The sequence below is a fragment of the Schistocerca gregaria genome, chromosome 8 (genome assembly GCF_023897955.1).
Source record: "Schistocerca gregaria isolate iqSchGreg1 chromosome 8, iqSchGreg1.2, whole genome shotgun sequence".
Lineage (NCBI taxonomy): Eukaryota > Metazoa > Arthropoda > Insecta > Orthoptera > Acrididae > Schistocerca > Schistocerca gregaria.
The window spans coordinates 327,170,423-327,190,531 of record NC_064927.1 but is presented as its reverse complement, the minus strand read 5'-3'; the positions used below and the strand labels follow the sequence as shown (position 1 = coordinate 327,190,531).

Sequence of the window (20,109 nt, the reverse complement as noted above, 5' to 3'; positions counted from 1 at the left end):
AACCACACCAGGAATGGCCCACTGTCTTGCTCATCTGCAGCACTATGCTCCGGAAGGGAATGCGTTCCTGGCACGATAATGGCTGGAGATGAGTCATAGTGTTTTCACTTCGAACCAAAATCAAAACGACAAAGTCTCCAGTGGAAGCATCCAGCGTCACGATCACCAAAGAAAGCGAAGGCCGTGCACACGTTTGCAGGAAAGGTTATGCTGACGTTCTTCTTCGACCAAGATGGCCCCCTTCTGATTCAATTCCAGCAGCACGGGACAACAGTGAATGCCCAGCGTTACTCGGAAACCTTCAACACTCTTCGCCAAGCGATCAAATCGAAACGCCCAGGCAATATCACCTCTGGGGTCATTCTACTCCACTATAATGGGAAACCTGCTACGGCCGACACTGTCTCGGCACTCCTGTAGGAACTCAATTGGGAGGTTCTTGGCCACCCACCGTACAGTCCGGAGCTCACTCCTCGTGATTACGCCATTTTTGGTCTCCTTGAAAAGGCTGTGAGGGGCAAACGATTCACCTCGGACGACGACGTCCAGCTGTGCAAGCGGATCTAGTAAACATCGCAGCCCTGGGAATTTTATGAGACAGCCATTCACCGCCTTATCTCACAGTGGGATGAGTGTGTCAACAGCCAGGGTCAATACTTCTAACACACAGGTACTGATTTCTGTAATTATGCCTCCGCCTCGTTTCTTTTGGAACGCCCGTTATAAACTTTTGATTTTGAAATCTCTGTCGGTCCAGGACGTAATCCAGCTGGAATCTTCCGATGTCTCCGGATCGTATAGAAATACAGAGCGAACATCTATAAATGTACGGCTTCCCGATTAGAAACGTATCGTTGTCACGGCAGATTGCGGTTACAAATGACAGCAACTCTGAAAACGTGCCCTGTGTCCCTTGTGTGTTTCAGGCTGTGTGATGGATTAAGTACTGTAAGCAGCAGAATGTTCCGATGTTCATATCAGGAACAAGCAGCAATGGTCTTTGTTTATGACCAAACACATGGAAGCGGTTGAGAGGGAGCACGGTTGTACCAAAACAAGCACCTTAACAGTTACCAACCATATCACACAACAGTTAAAGCCCGGTTTGGACGTTTGTGTGATCAGACCGAGGAACGTGCAGAGATGCGGTGGGCTGTGCGTACACCAGATCTGGAGGACCAGGTTCTACGGGATATTGAGCCAAACCACAGTAAAGTTCCTGGTAAGTCGCCCGCCGACGTGGTGCGCGCAAAATTAGGATTATGTGTATCTTGCTTTTGTCCCCTGCAGTAACATGGATGCAGCAGTGAGCATCACTTGAGATGTGACTGAGATGCAGCTCTACACTTCGCTCCCAGGCGACTTGTTGTCGTTGCAGGCACATATGTTCATAGGACCTTTTTTCCCTCTATTACTAGTTAGTAATACGTTCCTGCAGTTTGTCCTGTATACCTCCTCTTTTTGTGATTCTAGAGTTGTTACCTGCTAGCTTTTTTTTTTTTTTTTTTTTTTTTTTTTTGACTCATCATTTTACTGACTGGTATGATGTTGTGCGCCATTCCTCTCCTGTGCCAACCTCTTCAACTCAAAGTAGCGTTGCACCCTACGTCCTCAGTTATTTGCTGGATGTAGTTCAATCCTTGTCTTCATCTACAGTTTTTACCATCTACATCTCCCTCTAGTACCATGGAAGTTATTCCCAGATCTCTTAACAGATGTCCTATCGTCCTGTCCCTTCCACTTTTCAGTGTCTTGCACATTTTCCTTTCCTCTCCGATCCTGTGCAGCATCTCCTCATTCTTTATCAGTCCCCTGACTTTTAGACATTTGTCTGTAGCACGACATCTGAAATGCTTCGATTCCCTTCTGTTCCTGTTTTCCCACAGTCCATGTTTCACTGCCATAGATTGTTGAGGTTCAGATGTACATTCTCCGAAATTTCTTCCTCAAATTAAGACCGATATTTGATATTAGTAGAGTTCTCTTGGCTAGGAATGCCTTTCTTGCTATAGCTAGTCTGCTTCTGATGTCTTCCTTGCTCCGTCCATCATTGGTTATTTTGCTGCCTAGGTAGCAGAATTGCTTAACTTCATCTACTTTGTGATCATCAGTCCCGATGTTAAGTTTCTCACTGCTCTCATTACTTTCGTCTTTTCTGCACTCATTAGTATGTTAATTCCATTCAGGAGACTATGTAATTGTTATTTACTTTCACCGAGGATAGACATGTCATCAGCGAATCGTAGCACTGACATCCTTTCACCTTGAATTTTAATTCCACTCCCTAACCTTTCTTTAAATTCCGTCATTACTTCCTCGATGCGCAGATTGAACAGTAGGTTACATTCTTGTCTTACACCCTTTTTAATACGAACAGTTCTTTCTTCGTCGTCTAGTCTTATTTCTCTCTTGGCTCTTGAACATATTGCATATTACACATCTCTCTCTATAGCTCACCCCTAATTATCTTAAAATTTCTAAAATCTTGCACCATTTGACATTGGCGAATCCTGTAAACTAAACGTGTATTGGTGTATCTTGCTTCCATCATCAACCACAACGTCAGAATTGCCTCTCTGGTGCCTTTACCTTTCCTAAAGTCAAGCAGATCGTCATCTGACTTACTCTAAATTTTATTTTCCATTCTTTTGTAAAGTATTCCTGTAAGCAACTTGGATGCATGAGCTATTAAGCTGATTGTGCGATAATTCTCGCACTTGCCAGCTCTTATAGTCTTTGAATTTGTATGCATGGTATTTTTCGAAGTCAGATGGTCTGTCGCCAGACATTATGCACGTTAGTAGTAGTTTTGTTGTCACTTAAACTAACGATTTTAGAAATTCTGATGGGGTGTTATCAATATCTTGCCTTATTTGACCCTAAGTCCTACAAAGCTCTTTTAAATTCTGATACTGGATGCCCCGTCTCTTCTAAATCGACTCCTGTTCCTTATCCTATCACATCAAACAAATCTTTCCCCTCATAGAAGCCTTCAATGTACTCTTTCCTCCTATTCGCTCTCTCCTCTGCATTTAAAAGTGGAATTCCCATTGCACTCTTAATGTTACGACCATTGCTTTTAAGTTGACCAAAGGTTGTTTCGACTTTCCTATTGGCTGAATCAGTCTTTCCGACAATAATTTCTTTTTCGATTTCTTCACATTTTTCATGCAGCCATTTCGTCTTAGCTTCCCTGCACTTCCTATTTATTTCATTCTTCAGCGTCTTGTATTTCTGTAGTCCTTAACTTACCTGAATGTTCTTGTACTTCCTTCTTTCATCGATGAACTGAAGTAGTTCTGTTTCCCATGGTTTCTTTGCGGTTAGCTTCTTTGTACCTATGTTTTTCTTTCCAACTTCAGTGACTGTCTTTTTTAGAGATCTCAATTCTTCTTCAACTGTAAGGCCTCCTTAGCTATTCCTTATTTCTGTACGTATACCCTTAGAGAATTTCATGTGTATCTCTTTGTTCCTTGGTTCTTCGGTATCTGTACTTCCGGCCGCACTTCATCGCTACTAAATAGTGATCTGAGTCTATATTTGCTCCAGAGTAGGCCTTAAAATCCAGTATATGATTTGAGAATCTCTGTCTGACCATGATGAGATCTAACAGAAATTTTCAAATCACCTGGCACTTTCCAAATGTACATCCTTCCCATGTGAACAGAGTATTCGCTATTACTAAATGAAATTTATTACAGAACTCAATTAGTCATTTACCTCTCTCACTCCTTATCGGAAGCCCATATTGTCCCGTAACTTATCCTTCTGCCACTTCCCATATAGCTGCGTTCCAGTCTTCCAGGAATATTAGATTTTCATCTCTCTTTACATGCTGTATTACCATATCAACGTCATTTGACACTTTCTCTACTTCCCTATCTCTGCTTTTTCAGCTTGCGACGTCTGCATGTATACCTGAATTATCGTTGTCGGTGTTGGTTTGCTGTCGACTCTATCACTGAACTCTTCACAGGAGGACAAAAAATGGTTCAAATGGCTCTGAGCACTATGATACTTAACTTCTGAGGTCATCAGTCCCCTAGATCTTAGAACTACTTAAACCTAACCTAAGGACATCACACTCATCCATTCCCGAGGCAGAATTCGAACCTGCGACCGTAGCGGTTCCGCAGTTCTACACTGTAACGCCTACAACCGCTCGGTCACTACGTCCGGCCAGGAGCACACACTCTGCACTACTTTCCTCTTCACAACGAATACTGTTACCGTTATACCATTTTGAGCTGTCATTGATAATTCCATATAGTCATCTGACCAGATAATGTTGTCTTATTTCCTTTTCACTTCACTGGCCCCTACTATATCAAGATTGAGCCTTTAAATTTTGTAGCTTCCCTACCACTTTCAATCTTTTAACATTCCAGGCCCCGAAAGGTAGATTTATATCCTACGTTGATGACGCAATCTTTTTCTCATGGTCAATTGCCCTTTGGCTCTCGCCTCCCGGAGACCCGAATGGGGGCTATTTCGGAATATTTTGCCAATGCACAGATCATCATGACTGTTTTTTAATTACAGGCTACATGTCCTCTGGATACGCTTCATGTGTCTTCAGTGCAGTGGTTTCCATTGCCTTCTGCATCCTCATGCCATTGATCATTGCTGATTAGGAGCAGTTTCCCACCCCGAGGGCAAGAGAGTGCTCTTAACCTCTGTTCGGGCCTCCACTCTCTTTGACATGGCCGTTGGTTAAATGAGGGTGACTCCTAATATCGGAAGTCTTCGGCGGCCAATGCCAATTATTAATCAAAGCAGCGAAGGGCTTCAAACCCAGGACCGAGAATGTTTTAACTGATAGTCAAAGATGCTACCTCTAGACCACGGTTTCAGTTACTCGCTTTTACCATTTTTATTGCAAATCTCAATTACTCTTTCTCTGCTCTCATTCCTTCTGTCAAGTCCATATTCTCCCGTTACTTTTTCTTCCTTCCCCTATACCCTCACTCCAGTCCATGTGGTTTGTTAGATTTTCTTTGCCCTTTACATAGCGAATTACCAGTTCAGTGTATTCATATACTTTCTATGTATCTACATCTGCTGTTTGCAACGTTGGTATGTATACCTGAACTATCGTTGTTGGAGTTGGTCAGCTGTGAAATATGATGAGAATAGCTTTTTTCATTACGAATCCTAGTCCCGTGACGCCACTTTCTGGTGCTATTGACATCCATACACGTTATAAAAATGAATGTACGTATATAGGTATGTGTGTATATCTTCCATATCAGAACCACTGGAAGAATTTCAACCAAAGGTTTTACTCATATCACTTACTGTGGAGGTACGAAATACCTACCTATCGCACTGGAATGTTTGAAAAAGCCGTTGACTTTCTTTATCTGGTATTTGATAAAGAGAGTGCTTAAGGGCCTGCAATAAACTTTACACATAATTTAAAACTTTTAGGAAACTTTTTCTCGCTGACTATCCCAAAACTACCGCTTGAATAATGACGTTTTAACGTATCACTTGCTTATTAATAACTGTATTCGTGACATATTTTGCAAATTTTATTCACACTTGCCACCGAATGGGCCAGAAAAATTATATCGTCGAACGACACCTAGTTCAGGAGATACGACGTCATAAACACTGAAATGCGTGAAAACTGAGTCATCGTGTATCATATTTTCATTTAATATTGCTTTACTACTTACTCTAATGACAAAACATTTCGTAGACAATAGTCACATACAACTGGATGAACCTGCAAAATTTTATCACTGTACAGCATATTGTTCAAGAGCATAACATTATGAACGTTGAGCTACGTGAAAATGAAACTGCAGGGCGAAATTAGGTAGGGATACAGATGATATAAGAGTAAAAACACATGTGAAATATGTTTAATATTTATGAACTGTATTTGGCTTGTGGATACACGGGAAAAGCACAGGTAAAAAGCTCATCCTAAACAATTTCAACCGAATTTGGTATAAATAATAGTTACATTCTGGAAAGAAATACTGTTTGAGTAAGAACCACCAGCCTCCAACTAGGGTGAGCGCGATGACATGGACACAGAAGGGGGAAGGAGGAGATGGACAGAGATGGGGAGGGGATAATTGACAGAGAGGAGAGGGGGAGATGGGCAGAGGAAGGAAAGACAAGGAGATGGACATGGAGAGGGGGGAAGGGGACAGATAGAGAGGGCGCTCGAAGAAATGGACAGAGAAGAGGGGAGGCTTACAAAGAGAGGAGGACAAAGAGATAGAATTAGAGGAGGCAGAGAATGGGGAAGGTGCCGACTGAAAGAGAGAGGAGACAGGATTTGGACAGAGGCAGGGGCAACAGGAGGTGGTGGGAGAATTGGGGATGGAGGTGGTGGACAAAGAGAGAGGATTTAGGAAACTGACAGAGATTGGGTAACGAAGGAAATGGACATTTTCTTTGCCATTTCATTTCACTGAATTCCATTGTATCTAAGTTCAGCCTTTTCAGACTTATTCAGCTTCCCTTGCTATGCTCGTAGAATGTTATCCCACCGTTGGTTATTACTACCTAGACTCATCGTCACTTCCCCCTTGGCAATCCCCTCCCAGACATCCCAGATATTCAAATGGGGATCCACTGCGGATTTTTTCGCCAATGGTGAGACCACCATAACAATTTTCAATTAAGACCACATGCCCTATGGGTACACATTATGTATCATTAATTTGGTGGTTTTCCTCGTGTTTGTATCCTCATGCTGTTGATACACCTTTCAGGTGTAGTTGGCGCCCCAGATTTCCCAGAGCCTCCGTTCCCTCTTATGTCTTGTTTGACAAAACGTTTGGCAGAAGGAGGGCGACTTTTTAGGCCGGAAGTCTTCGGCCCCAATTGCTGACGATTTTTATTCGGAACTTAAGCAGTGCACGGGTTCTAACCTCGAACCCAGGGTATTTCGATTACTAATCAGAGAAGCAGAATCTTAGGCTTTTTGTATCTTGCACTATGTTTAGCTATTTCCAAGCACTAGTGTCTTACGGTATCATATTCTCTACTAACACAGCTTTAAGGAAGAAAATGTTTCTTTCATACATCACAGTAATAACTATTATATCTTTCAACCCGAGACTTTCATGTAGAAAACAAACGACTCTGCGTATTGACAACTGCGTCACCGTATGTTATCTCCTTCACGAATTTGCAGTCAATAATGAATTACAATTCGAAAATAAACAGAAAAATTCGTAAAATGTAGTACTAGAAGGAGAAAAGACTTATGCTATACCTCAGGGAGCCAGACAGTAGTACAAAAAGAAGTTAAGTACCTAGCCTTAAATGTCTCTGACCCAGAGCTGCATAGGATTTAATAGATAGATAGGTTAACTTTAAATAGAATTGGAATCACACATATTTAGTAGTTACTTCTACACCACAGAATTATTTCGAAATTATTAGTACTACAATGCGTGTGTGTGTGTGTGTGTGTGTGTGTGTGTGTGTGTGTGTGTGTGTGTGAAAATCGCATTGATTACATTTTCCCGCAATTTGTTAGCATATATCCTGAGCACGCAGAACAACCACCTCTGGCCATAATAATGGCCTTAATACGCCTGGGCATTGAGCTTGGATGGCGTGTACAGGTACAGCTGCCCATGCAGCTTCAACTCGATACCACAGTTCACCAAGAGTAGTGACTGGTGTATTGTGACGAGACAGTTGCTTGGCCACCATTGACTAGACAGTGTCAATTGCTCAGAGATCTGGAGAGTGTGCTGGCCAGGGCAGCAGTAGAACATTTTCTGTATCCAGAAAGGCCCGTACAGGACCTGCAACATGCGGTCGTGCATTATGCTGTTGAAATGTAGGGTTTCGCAGTGATCGAATGAAATGTAGATCCGCGGGTCGTAACACATCCGGAATGTAACGTCCACTGTTCAAAGTGCTGTCAGTGCGAACAAGAAGTGACCGAGACGTGTAACCAATGGCACCTCATGCCATCACGCCGGGTGATACGCCAGTATTGCGATGACGAATACATGCTTCCAATGTGCGTTCACCGCGACGTCTCCAAATACGGATGCGACCATCACGATGCTGTACACAGAACCTGGATTCATCCGAAAAAATGACGTTGTGCCATTCGTGCACCCAGCTTCGTCGTTGAGTACACCATCGCAGTTGCTCCTGTCTGTGTTGCAGCGTCAAGGGTAACCGCAGCCATTGTCTCCGAGCTGATACTCCATACTGCCGAAAATGTCGTCGAGCTGATCCTGCAGATGGTTGTTGTCTTGCAAACGTCCCCATCTGTTGACTCAGGGATCGAGACGTGGCTGCACGATCGGTTACAGCCATGCGGATAAGATAGCTGTCATCTCGACTGCTAGTGATACGGCGCCGTCGGGATCCAGCACGGCGTTCCGTGTTACCCTCGTGAACCCACAGATTCCATATTCTGCTAACAGTAATTGGATCTCGACCAACGCGAGCAGCAATGTCGCGATACGATAAACCGCAATTGCGATAGGCTACAATCCGACCTTTATCAAAGTCGGAAACGTGATGGTACGCATTTCTCCTCCTTACACGAGGCATCACAACAACGTTTCAGCAGGCAACGCCGGTCAACTGCTGTTTGTGTATGAGAAATCGGTTGGAAACTTTCCTCATGTCAGCACGTTGTAGGTGTCCCCACCGGCGCCTACCTTGTGTGAATGCTCTAAAAAGCTAATCATTTGCATATCACAGCATCTTCTTCCTGTCGGTTATATTTCGGGTCTCTAGCACGTCATTTTCATGGAGTAGCAATTTTAATGGCCAGTAGTGCAATTCCCATATTTCAGCGAATGCAGTGAATGGAAGAAAACGCAGTTTTTATTTTTTTAAAAAAAGATTGGTACTTTAATGTTATAGAATTAAATTTTATTGTGAAATAAAGTGAATTAAGAACAAATATATGATTTCTAAGTGAAGGAGTTTCGTAGTAAGGGATTAATTGTGTTCTGGTTGTGCAATGGTCTTGGAAGGAGGTTAGGGAGAGAAGGTCGGAGGTTAGAAGTGTGCAGGAAGCAGGTCACCTGATTGTGGTTATGAACTTCCCTCCTTTCGTCGGTCTGCAAATGGCATAGCGAGAAGGCGAATCTCCACTCTCTCTATCCCAGTATGTGTCAAAAAGCCACTTCGGAGCATTTAACCATGTTATATCGACGATTACACAGCTTGATATACAGGGTGTTTGAAAAATGACCGGTATATTTGAAACGGCAATAAAAACTAAACGAGCAGCGATAGAATTGCACTGTTTGTTGCAATATGCTTGGGACAACTGTACATTTTCAGGCGGACAAAATTTCGAAATTACAGTAGTTACAATTTTCAACAACAGATGGCGCTGCAAGTGATGTGAAAGATATAGAAGACAACGCAGTCTGTGGGTGCGCCATTCTGTACGTCGTCTTTCTGCTGTAAGCGTGTGCTGTTCACAACGTGCAAGTGTGCTGTGGACAACATGGTTTATTCCTTAGAACAGAGGATTTTTCTGGTATTGGAATTCCACCGCCTAGAACACAGTGTTGTTGCAAGAAGACGAAGTTTTCAACGGAGGTTTAATGTAACCAAAGGACCGAAAAGCGATACAATAAAGGATCTGTTTGAAAAATTTCAACGGACTGGGAACGTGACGGATGAACGTGCTGGTAAGGTAGGGCGACCCCGTACGGCAACCACAGAGGGCAGCGCGCAGCTAGTCCAGCAGGTGATCCAACAGCGGCCTCGGGTTTCCGTTCGCCGTGTTGCAGCTGCGGTCCAAATGACGCCAACGTCCACGTATCGTCTCATGCGCCAGAGTTTACACCTCTATCCATACAAAATTGAAACGCGGCAACCCCTCAGCGCCGCTACCATTGCTGCACGAGAGACATTCGCTAACGATATAGTGCACAGGATTGATGACAGCGATATGCATGTGGGCAGCATTTGGTTTACTGACGAAGCTTATTTTTACCTGGACGGCTTCGTCAATAAACAGAACTGGCGCATATGGGGAACCGAAAAGCCCCATGTTGCAGTCCCATCGTCCCTGCATCCTCAAAAGGTACTGGTCTGGGCTGCCATTTGTTCCAAAGGAATCATTGGCCCATTTTTCAGATCCGAAACGATTACTGCATCACGCTATCTGGACATTCTTCGTGAATTTGTGGCGGTACAAACTGCCTTAGACGTCACTGCGAACACCTCGTGGTTAAGGCAAGATGGTGCCCGTCCACATCGCACGGCCGACGTCTTTAATTTCCTGAATGAATATTTCGATGATCGTGTGATTGCTTTGGGCTATCCGAAACATACAGGAGGCTGCGTGGATTGGCCTCCCTATTCGCCAGACATGAACCCCTGTGACTTCTTTCTGTGGGGACACGTGAAAGACCAGGTGTACTGCCAGAATCCAGAAACAATTGAACAGCTGACATCTCATCTGCATGTCAAGCCATTCCGCCAGACACGTTGTCAAAGGTTTCGGGTAATTTCATTCAGAGACTGCGCCATATTATTGCTACGCATGGTGGATATGTGGAAAATATCGTACTATAGTGTTTCCCAGACCGCAGCGCCATCCGTTGTTGACAATTGTAACTACTGTAATTTAGAAAGTTTGTCTGCCTGAAAATGTACTGTTGTCCCAAGCATATTGCAACAAACGGGGTATTTCTATCGCTGCTCGTTTAGTTTGTATTGCCGTTTCAAATATACCGGTCATTTTTGAAACTCCCTGCATGAATTGCCGGTGACACACAGCAAGTTTACTCTCGGTGGATGTTCGTCTCCCACAAAGGGTGTTAACACTTCATTAGTTACATATATACATTAAGCACGTTACTAAAAACATCGATACAAGGGAAGGATGTGGACGGCTTCTACGTAAATCTATGCACACTACTCCATGCTGCAGAAGGCGAAATTGATTCTCAGTCATCCTGTTCGATGGTCGTAGCGTTCTTCCTGGAATGGCGACTTCCAGCACAACGAAGACTGTTCGGTTTACAGTTTACACACAGACAACGCTCTCCTCCCTGTCTCCCGCACCCCGGCTCCCCCGCCCACAGCAGTTTCTGCCCAGTCCTCTCATGTAGGTAATCAAAATTACTTCATTGAGCTCTCGTTTACATAACGGAACTAATTTCATGCGATAAGTGAAATTTTACCTCCGGCACCCCGCCCACAGCAGTTTCTGCCCAGTTCTCTCATGTAGGTAATCAAAATTACTTCATTGAGCTCTCGTTTACATAGTGGAACTAATTTCATGCGATAAGTGAAATTTTACCTAATATATGTTCCTATAAATAACGGAAGAGTAGCGATTGATTTGTAAGTGCGATTTTGTCAGTGACTTACGCAGTGATAATGGGTAGGGGGATTGTTTGGTAAACATGGCACCATGCTGCTGCCTGTCCTTGACAACATTGTGAAGCCATGTAACCATGTTGTAGTCACTTGTTGATGAATTAAAAAACGACCAGTAAGTTACTGCACTTCTTTCGCCGTAAACTGCGTTACTGGTTGACTTCATAGGTCTTTACCATTTAGGAACTGTTGGCACGTTCACAGTACGCTGCTTACCAAACATCAGCAGGTATTCATGTTCAAATCTGGAACAGTACATCTACATATACATCTGCGTAGATACTCCATACAGTACGTGGCGGAGGGTACCCTGCACCACAGCAAGTCACTTCCTCTCCAGTTCTACTCGCAAATAGAGCGAGGGAAAAACGACTATCTGTATGTCTCCGTATGAGCCGTAATCTCTCGTATATTATCCTCGTGGTCCTTTCACGTAACGCAATGTTGACGACAGTCAAATCGTTCGACAGTCAGCTTAAAATGCTGGTTCAATAAATTTTCTCAATAGTGCTCCTCCAGGAAAAAAGTCGCCTTCCCTCAAGGAACTCCCATCTGAATTCTACAAGCATCACCGTAACACTTACGTGTTGTTCGAACCTACCGGTAACAAATATAGAAACTCGCCTCTGAACTGCTTCGATATCTTCCTTCAATCAGACCCGGTACGGATCCCAAGCACTCGAGCAATATTCAAGAATCGATGGCACCAGCGTCCTATTTGCGGTCTCCTGTACAGATGAATCACGTATCCCTGAAATTCTCCAAGTAAACTAAAGTTAACTATCCGCCTTCTCTACCGCAGTTTTCACATGCTCGTTAGATTTCATATCGTTTTGCAACGTTACGTCCAGATACTTAAACGTCGCGGCTGTGTCAAGCAGGACACAAATATTGTATCCGATTATTATAGGTTTATTGTTCCTACTCATCCGCATTAACTTATATTTTTCCACATTTAGGGCTAGCTGTCATTCATCACACGAACTAGAAATTTGGTCGTCTTGTATTCTCCTACAGTCACTCAACTTCGACGCCTTACCGTACAATACGGCATAATCAGCAAACAACTGCAGACTGCTGCTCACCCTGTCCTTCAAATCATTTATGTATATAGGGAACAAAAGCAGTCCTACCACTTTTCCGTTGGGTACTCCTGACGATACGCTTGTCACAGATGAACATTTGCCGGTTTCTGTTTCTTAAAACGTCTTCGGGCTACTAATATATCTGCGCTCTTATTGAATATGCTTATACCTTCGTTAATAATCTGCAATGGGGCACCGTACCAAATGCTTTGCGGATAGCTATAAATATGGAATTTGTCTCTTGACATTCATTCGTAGTTCGCAGTTTATCATGTCAGAAAAGGGATAACTCACTTTCACACAAGCTACGCTTTTCAAATACATGCTGTTTCGGAGACATTAGCTTTTCAGTCTCAAGACACTTTATTATTTTCGGACTGAGAACGTGTTCAAAGATTCTGTAACAAACCGAAGTTAGGCGTCCGTTCTTTCGCCGCTTTTATATTCAGGTAATGCAATGATTGACTTATGCTGATATGGCTATCGAGTATCAGAATATTGGACATTAGTGGCGGTATTTTCTGATATCATTTAGTTATAAGTTTAAGTTTCTTACAACACTAGACACCGTAGACCTTAGTATGTAACATAAATATAATATGTCTACCCGTTACTGAGAATAGGGGGTTCTAACAGACCGGCAGACAGACTGTTGGACAGCAAATGAAAATGAAAAAAAAATAATTTTGGTACAAATTTTCGGATATTTTTCTTTAGTTATACTGTTAAGCTTCCCCTTATTCTAGGCCAACGGGAAATACCGTATAGGTTTTAATCAAGGAGTTTGCGAGTATCGAAATACATAGCGTAAGTCGCCGTATGATTTCAGTGCATTGACTGAGAAGCATATATTTAATATTCCGCCAACCGCCAAGGGAGTATAGACCTTAATATGGGAGATAAATTTCAACCTGATACCTCAGTCCATCTGTGAGAAAAAGGGCTCTTGACAGGCAGTCGAATAACAAATTGCGCTCGCATCTTGTGGTCGTGCGGTAGCGTTCTCGCTTCCCGCGCCCGGGTTCCCGGGTTCGATTCCCGGCGGGGTCAGGGATTTTCTCTGCCTTGTGATGGCTGGGTGTTGTGTGTTGTCCTTAGGTTAGTTAGGTTAAAGTAGTTCTAAGTTCTAGGGGACTGATGAACATAGATGTTAAGTCCCATAGTGCTCAGAGCCATTTGAACCATTTTCTTAACAAATCGCAAAAAAAAAAAAAAAAAAATTGTGGCACACTTGTACTTAAAGACCTTGCATCTTGTCAAATTTCATGAGCCTAGGTCAACACGAAGTACCCTGTAGGTTCTGAAGAGTGAGTTTTGGATTATCAAGCTATGTGACGTAAATGCTATATTTTGATTGCACTTATGAAACACCAATTTCTTACTTCAGTTTCTTACTTGTACTTCTTACACCGCCCAGTGACTGTGGACCTTAGTATGTGACATAAATTTCAACTTAATACTTCTACCCGTTCCTGAGGAAAAGGGTTTCTAACAGTCGGACACACAGGCTAACATACAGACTGGGTGATTGACAGACAGACGGAGGTGAAAGTGACCCTACAAGTGTTCCATTTTTATCGATTTAGATATGGCACCCTATACAAGAATAGTGTAGTAAATATAAACCGAACTATGTCAGTGATAATATTACTTCACAGTATATTATTTTGTACTATTGAGACAATCTTCATAGCGCTTAATTTGCAGTAGCTTGATAGTTGGTACACAGTTACGATAACTGCTGCATTCCACCATTTAACTTTTCTACTGAGACATATTTTTACTTTTGCAGAGCACAGACTTCACTGCAGTGCTCAAATGCGCGTCTTTTCTACCAGTGCCAGGTGGACAGGTGTTCCTGTATTGCTGGGCCGCACACAACGTAACCGAGCAGGTAGGCACATGTGGAAGATTTGGCAACTGCAAAACAACACCGTCAGAATCAGTGTTGTTGAGGAACACACTTATCTGTCTCAGCATTTACAGATCAGTCGTGTGAAACTTTTGTAAAATTTGTGTACCAATTCTATTTTGTTAAGGCCATGTCTACATAAATTTACGATTGGTGTTCAAACAGTCTACCTTGAACCTCATAAAGTTCTTGTTACCTTCGTCATAATCCCCCCCTCCCCCCTCTGATTATATCAAACATGATATTATACGGTTTTCTTTCAAAAAACGTGTCACTGGTTTATTCAAGTAGCTCAGCTCCAGTAGCACTTCGAGTAAGAATGCTACATTCTTCAAGTACCTTCTGTCCCTTCTGGTTTCGAGCCCAGGGACCTCATCTGATAGATAATATTTTCTTTTCCCACTCATAACAGAATCTTTACTTCAATATGTGTGTTTTCATACACACTGACTAACCAAAACATTATTAACATCTGCTTAATAGCTTTTTGGCCATCTTTGTTGCGCAATGTATCATCAGTTCTGCTTACCATCGATTCCACAGTTCCTTGTTACATTTCTGGAGATATGTGATACCAGGTATCTACGCACAAGTCATGTAATTTCAGTAATAACTGGCCTCTGATTCGTGTACATTCACATCAGGCGAATTTGATCACGAAAACGTTAATGTGATTTCACTATTACGCTCCTCCAATCACGGGAGCACGATTCGGCCCTCGAGAAGCGGGCAGTTATACTGCTGAAAGATGACATCGTCGTCAGGGAAGACATCAAGCATGACAGGAAGCTGGTGGTTCGCAACTGACCCAGTGCCTTCGATTACTATCACATGTTCCATGCAAGCGTAGGAGAATGTCTATAACACGAGCGTTATTCGGAAAGTAAGGAACTGTCGGTGGCGAAATGGAAAATACAGTGAAAATCTAAAGAAGCTTTGCACAGATGCGTTAGGCACTTTGTCTAGTACGCATGTCGATCGCATCATGTCGCTCTTTTCAGTTCTGAGCTCACAGTGAGAACGTGAAGATGGATAGAAATTAGCATATCCCGCCAAGTATGAGCGCCTGGTGAAAGATTACGCCTGAAGCTATGCAATCCACATAACATAACTATCATGCCATTCGTTCTACACGACAATTCTCGGCCGCACTCTGCAGGAGCAATGAAGATGCTCCTGCAGCGTTTTCAATACGAAATGCTTGATCACCCACAATACAGCCCGTAATTGGCCACTCTGAGGTTCATCTCTGCTCAGATGAACCGCTGACTATGAAGACAATCTTTTAACTTAGACCATGAGCTGCAGTCCTGAGTAGAAAATTGTCGAAAAACACTGGCGGCTATTTTCTATAATGAGGGAATTGAAAATCTGGTAAAAAACTACGACAGATAATTTCAGAATGAGATTTTCACTCTGCGGCGGAGTGTGCGCTGATATGAAACTTCCTGTCAGAGTAAAACTGTGTGCCTGACCGAGACTCGAACTCGAGAACTTTGTCTTTCGCGGGAAAGTGCTCTACCAACGGAGCTATCCAAGCACGACTCCTGCGAGGAGAGCTTCTGTAAAGTTTGGAAGGTAGGAGACGAGTTACTGGCAGAAGTAAAGCTGTGAGGACGGGGCGTGAGTCGTGCTTGGATAGCTCCGTTGGTAGAGCACTTGCTCGTGAAAGGCAAAGGTCCCGAGTTCGAGTCTCGGTCCGGCACACAGTTATAATCTGCTAGGAAGTTTCACTACGACAGATGTCTAAGCCTAAGCTGCGACTGTGTAGAGAAGTAGCTGGAAGGTGTAGGTAACTGTTGCAAGTAAAACAGTTTTGATTTTCACTGTTTCCATTTCACAATCTACCTTTCCTTACTTTCAGAAGAGTGCTCGTAGAATAATAGTGCACCCACCAGCTTACGTCTGTGGCACGGTGCACGCTTGAGCAGCCGGTCACCTGGATGCGTATGTCTGCGATGTTCCACGTACGATTGGCCATACTTATGTGGCATTCTCTCACTTTGTGAGACACTGCTAAGAGGTATATTGTTCAGCACAAGATATTGACATACGTTGCTGTTAAGTCACTGTACACCACCATCTCTCCGTCCATTTCGGCCTAGTATTTGTGATGAAAATTCCTTCGAAGACCTGAATCCGAACCGACTTTCTCCGCATCGAATTCCACTGCAAAATCTTGCATTATTGATAAAGGGCGAAATATCTACGTTATAGCGGAGAAAAATATCAGGGTATTTAAGAAACAGTGTAATATATAAAAACCAGTTTTTGTAGCAAACGGGAGTACTTTTGAAGTGACTTTTCAATGGATTTTCGTAGCTCAAGAAAAGAATTTGTCATTAATACGCCATTTGTTAATATTCATGGAGAATGTTTTCGTAATAAAGGGTCAGAAGATGGCTAATTGGCTCAACATAACGTATTGTCATATCCACTTCATTTCACGTGTGTTTCCCCATCTCGTTGTAAACTAATGGATTGATTTGAACCAAACCTGGCAAACAAACTTCCTTGCCACCAGCTCTATTACTAATATATTTCGCACACCTATCTACATGTGCCGCTGAATATACCTTCAAAATTACACTGAAGAGCCAAAGACACTGGTACAGCTGCCAGATATCGTACAGGGCCCCGACGAGCACGCAAAAGTGCCCCAGCACGACCTAGAATAGACTAAACTAATGTCTGGAGTAGTGCTATAGGGAACTGACACCACGAATCTTGCAGGGCTGCCCACAAATTCGTGAGAGTACAAACGGATGGAGACCTCTTCCGAAGAGAACGTTGCAAGGCATCCCAGATATGCACAATAATAATCATGTCTGGGATGTTTGGTGGCCAGGGGAGGTGTTAGAACTCAGAAACGTGTTCCTGGAGTCACTCTGTAGCAATTATAAACATGTGGCGGGTCGCACTGTTCTGCTGGAATTGCTGAAGTTCGTCGGAATGCACAACGGGCGTGAACGGATGCAGGTGACTAGACGGGATTGTTACGTACTTGTCACCTGTCAGAGTCGTATCTAGACGTATCAGGGGTCCCATATCACTCCTACTGTACACGCCCCACACCATTACAGAGTCTCCACCATCTTGTACAGTCCCCTGCTTACATGCGGGCGCCAAGTATTCAAGAGATTGTCTCCACACCCGTACATGTCCATCCGCTCGATACAATTTGAAACAAGACCGATCGGCAAAATGTTTTCAGTCACAAACAGTCCAACGTCAGTGTCGACGGACCCAGGTGAGGAGTACAGCCTTGTGTAGAGCAGTCATCAAGGGTACACGTGTGGGCCTTCGGCTCCGAAAGCTCATGTCGATGATTGTTTCGTTGAATGGTTGGCACGCTGACACTAGCTGATGGCCAAGCATTGAAATCTGCAACAATTTGTGGAAGGGTTGAACTTTTGTAACGTTGAAATGTTCTCTTCAGTCGTCGTAGGTCGCGTTCTTACAGGATTTTTTTTTTCGCAGTGACGTCGGAGATCTAATATTTTACCGGATTTCTTATATTCACGGTACAATAGTGAAATTTTCGTACGGGGAAATCTCCACTTCATCGCTACCTCAGAGAAGCTGTTCGTATTACTCGTGCGCCAACTGTAACACCACTTTTAAACTCTTTTAAATGTTGGTAACCTGCCATTGTAGCAGCAGTAACGGATCTAACAACTGCGGCAGACACTTGGCGTCTTCCATAGGCGTTTCCGACCGCTGCGTCCTATTATGCCTGTTTACATATCTCTGTATTTGAATACGCCAGTGTCTTTGGCACTTTAGTGTGTATGACTGCAAGACATGTAGTTCACGAGAGAAGAAGTCTAAACATTGAGCTGCTTGAAAACCAAACTGCACGGCGAAATATGCTAGAGATAGATCTGAAATATGTATACAAAATTGTGTGAAATATGTTAATTATATGTACCTGTTAGCACATAGCTGAAGCGGTGGGCAAAATGGTCGACCTAAATGAGTGGATAGACTTCAGCCAAACCTGATACACATGTTACTGTCTGGAAAGTAATACTGTGCCGTAAGAACCACCAACGTCCTATTGAGGTGGTTTTGATGGACAGAGTAGGATGGGGAGACGAAGAGTGGGAGGAGATAGACACAGATAGGATCGGGAAGCGATAAATAGGAAGTGAGGGAAGTAGTTGGACACAGATATGGGGTAGATGGTGATGGAGATAGATATAGGGAGGAGGAAATGGGTTGGGAGGGGAAAGAGCACGTGAACAGAGGAAGAGGGGGAGGAGGGTAATGACAGAGCGTAATGACAGAGCGAGGGGAGAAACTGATGGACAGAGACGGCGGAGGACGAAACGCATAGAAAGAGGGATAAGAGAAGATGAACACAGAGTGCAATGGAGGAGGTGGAGAGTGATATGTGTCGGAGGAGGTGGTTAGAGAGAGGGGGAGTATGAGTTCTACAGAGGTAGGAATAGGAGGAAGTGGACTCAGGGAAGAATTAGGAGTATTCAGAGAGACAAAGATGAGGAAGACATCCTCAGAAGAGAATGAAGAAGGATGACAGAGGGCGGGAGGCAAGAAGAAAAGGACTAATTGTTTGAATAAAACCATACCTGGGCAACATCAAGTGCTCACCTAGCTACGATATAAAATGGCACGCCTACTGAAAGGAACATAGCCTTCCTAATAGTTTTAGTACGTTACATGGTGGTTTTGGGGTAGAATATTATAACAGCAGCACATTTAATCAGCACCGATTAATGATTGTGTGAGTACATGCTTTACTATTTCTACAGCTATGATTTCTGTTATACAGATTTAGTTTCTTGGCAAATAAATAAATATACTACCTTTTCTTCTAAAAACCGAGAGTGTGCTCTGTCTACAATGATCTCATCGTCGACGGGGTGTTAAATCCTAATCTTTTTTTCTCTCCCCACAATATAAATTTCAGTCAGTGAATATTACAAACCCCTCCTCTAGATAAACTGCTTAGATGATGAACCACACTGAGAAACATTTAAGGCGGGTAAAATATACCCTGGCTAAAAACGGGAATACCATAAAACGAAAGGCAGATGTGTGGTTTTTGTCTTCAGCGCAAGTTATATTCCCTCGACATGGCAGTACGATGAATATTTCTTGACGTGTTTTGCTGTCCATAGGCGGAGGCGGTGGTGCTGTCAGCATACAGCTGTTGCTGGGTGGAAGCGAGTGGACGTTTCAAACACACCCTGAGAATCCTGATCAGCCGGGCCCAGAAGCCTCTGGTTCTCACTGCTGGACGCCTCTACCCAATCAACAGGGAAGCCTTCGTCTCGGTCTGTGTAAAGTCTCATCATGGTAGCTTAAATGCCAATACTTAAGGCAACCGAATTAGTATGTGCTGCTGCTAAGCAGTTTTGTTAAAATTTACCAGTCACAAGAGTATCAGGCTCAAGTACAAGATGCTGACTAACTGCTTTTCGGGTACCACTACTTTTCGTGAATTTGACCGTGACAGTGCTACCGAGCAACTTGTTCGTCTACATCTATGCCGCACAATCCACCCTACAGTGTAAAGCGCAGAACACTTTATGTACCAGTGTCAATTCCCTGTTTTCCTCCTAACTAGGGTATCGTTCGCAGGAAAAACGACTGCTACTATGCCTACCTGTTGGCTCAAATCTCTCTAATTTTTACCATGAGTGTTGCTTCCGGGAGATATAAGTAGAAATGAGCAATAGATAGGTTGGCTGTTCTAGGAACGTACACTCTATGTCGGCAATAAGTCATACCGTGGTG

The 20,109-nt window shown here is 43.3% G+C and overlaps 1 protein-coding gene across 1 annotated transcript in view; it reads left to right on the top strand.

Moving 5' to 3' along the window:
- The window catches only part of LOC126284909 (odorant receptor Or2-like), a 65,222-nt gene that overhangs the window by 29,058 nt on the left and 16,055 nt on the right, over positions 1-20,109 (top strand). The window contains exons 3-4 of the mRNA XM_049984171.1: positions 14,227-14,328; positions 19,491-19,646. Coding sequence (XP_049840128.1) covers positions 14,227-14,328; positions 19,491-19,646 — 258 coding nt within the window. The remainder of the gene's footprint in view (positions 1-14,226; positions 14,329-19,490; positions 19,647-20,109) is intronic.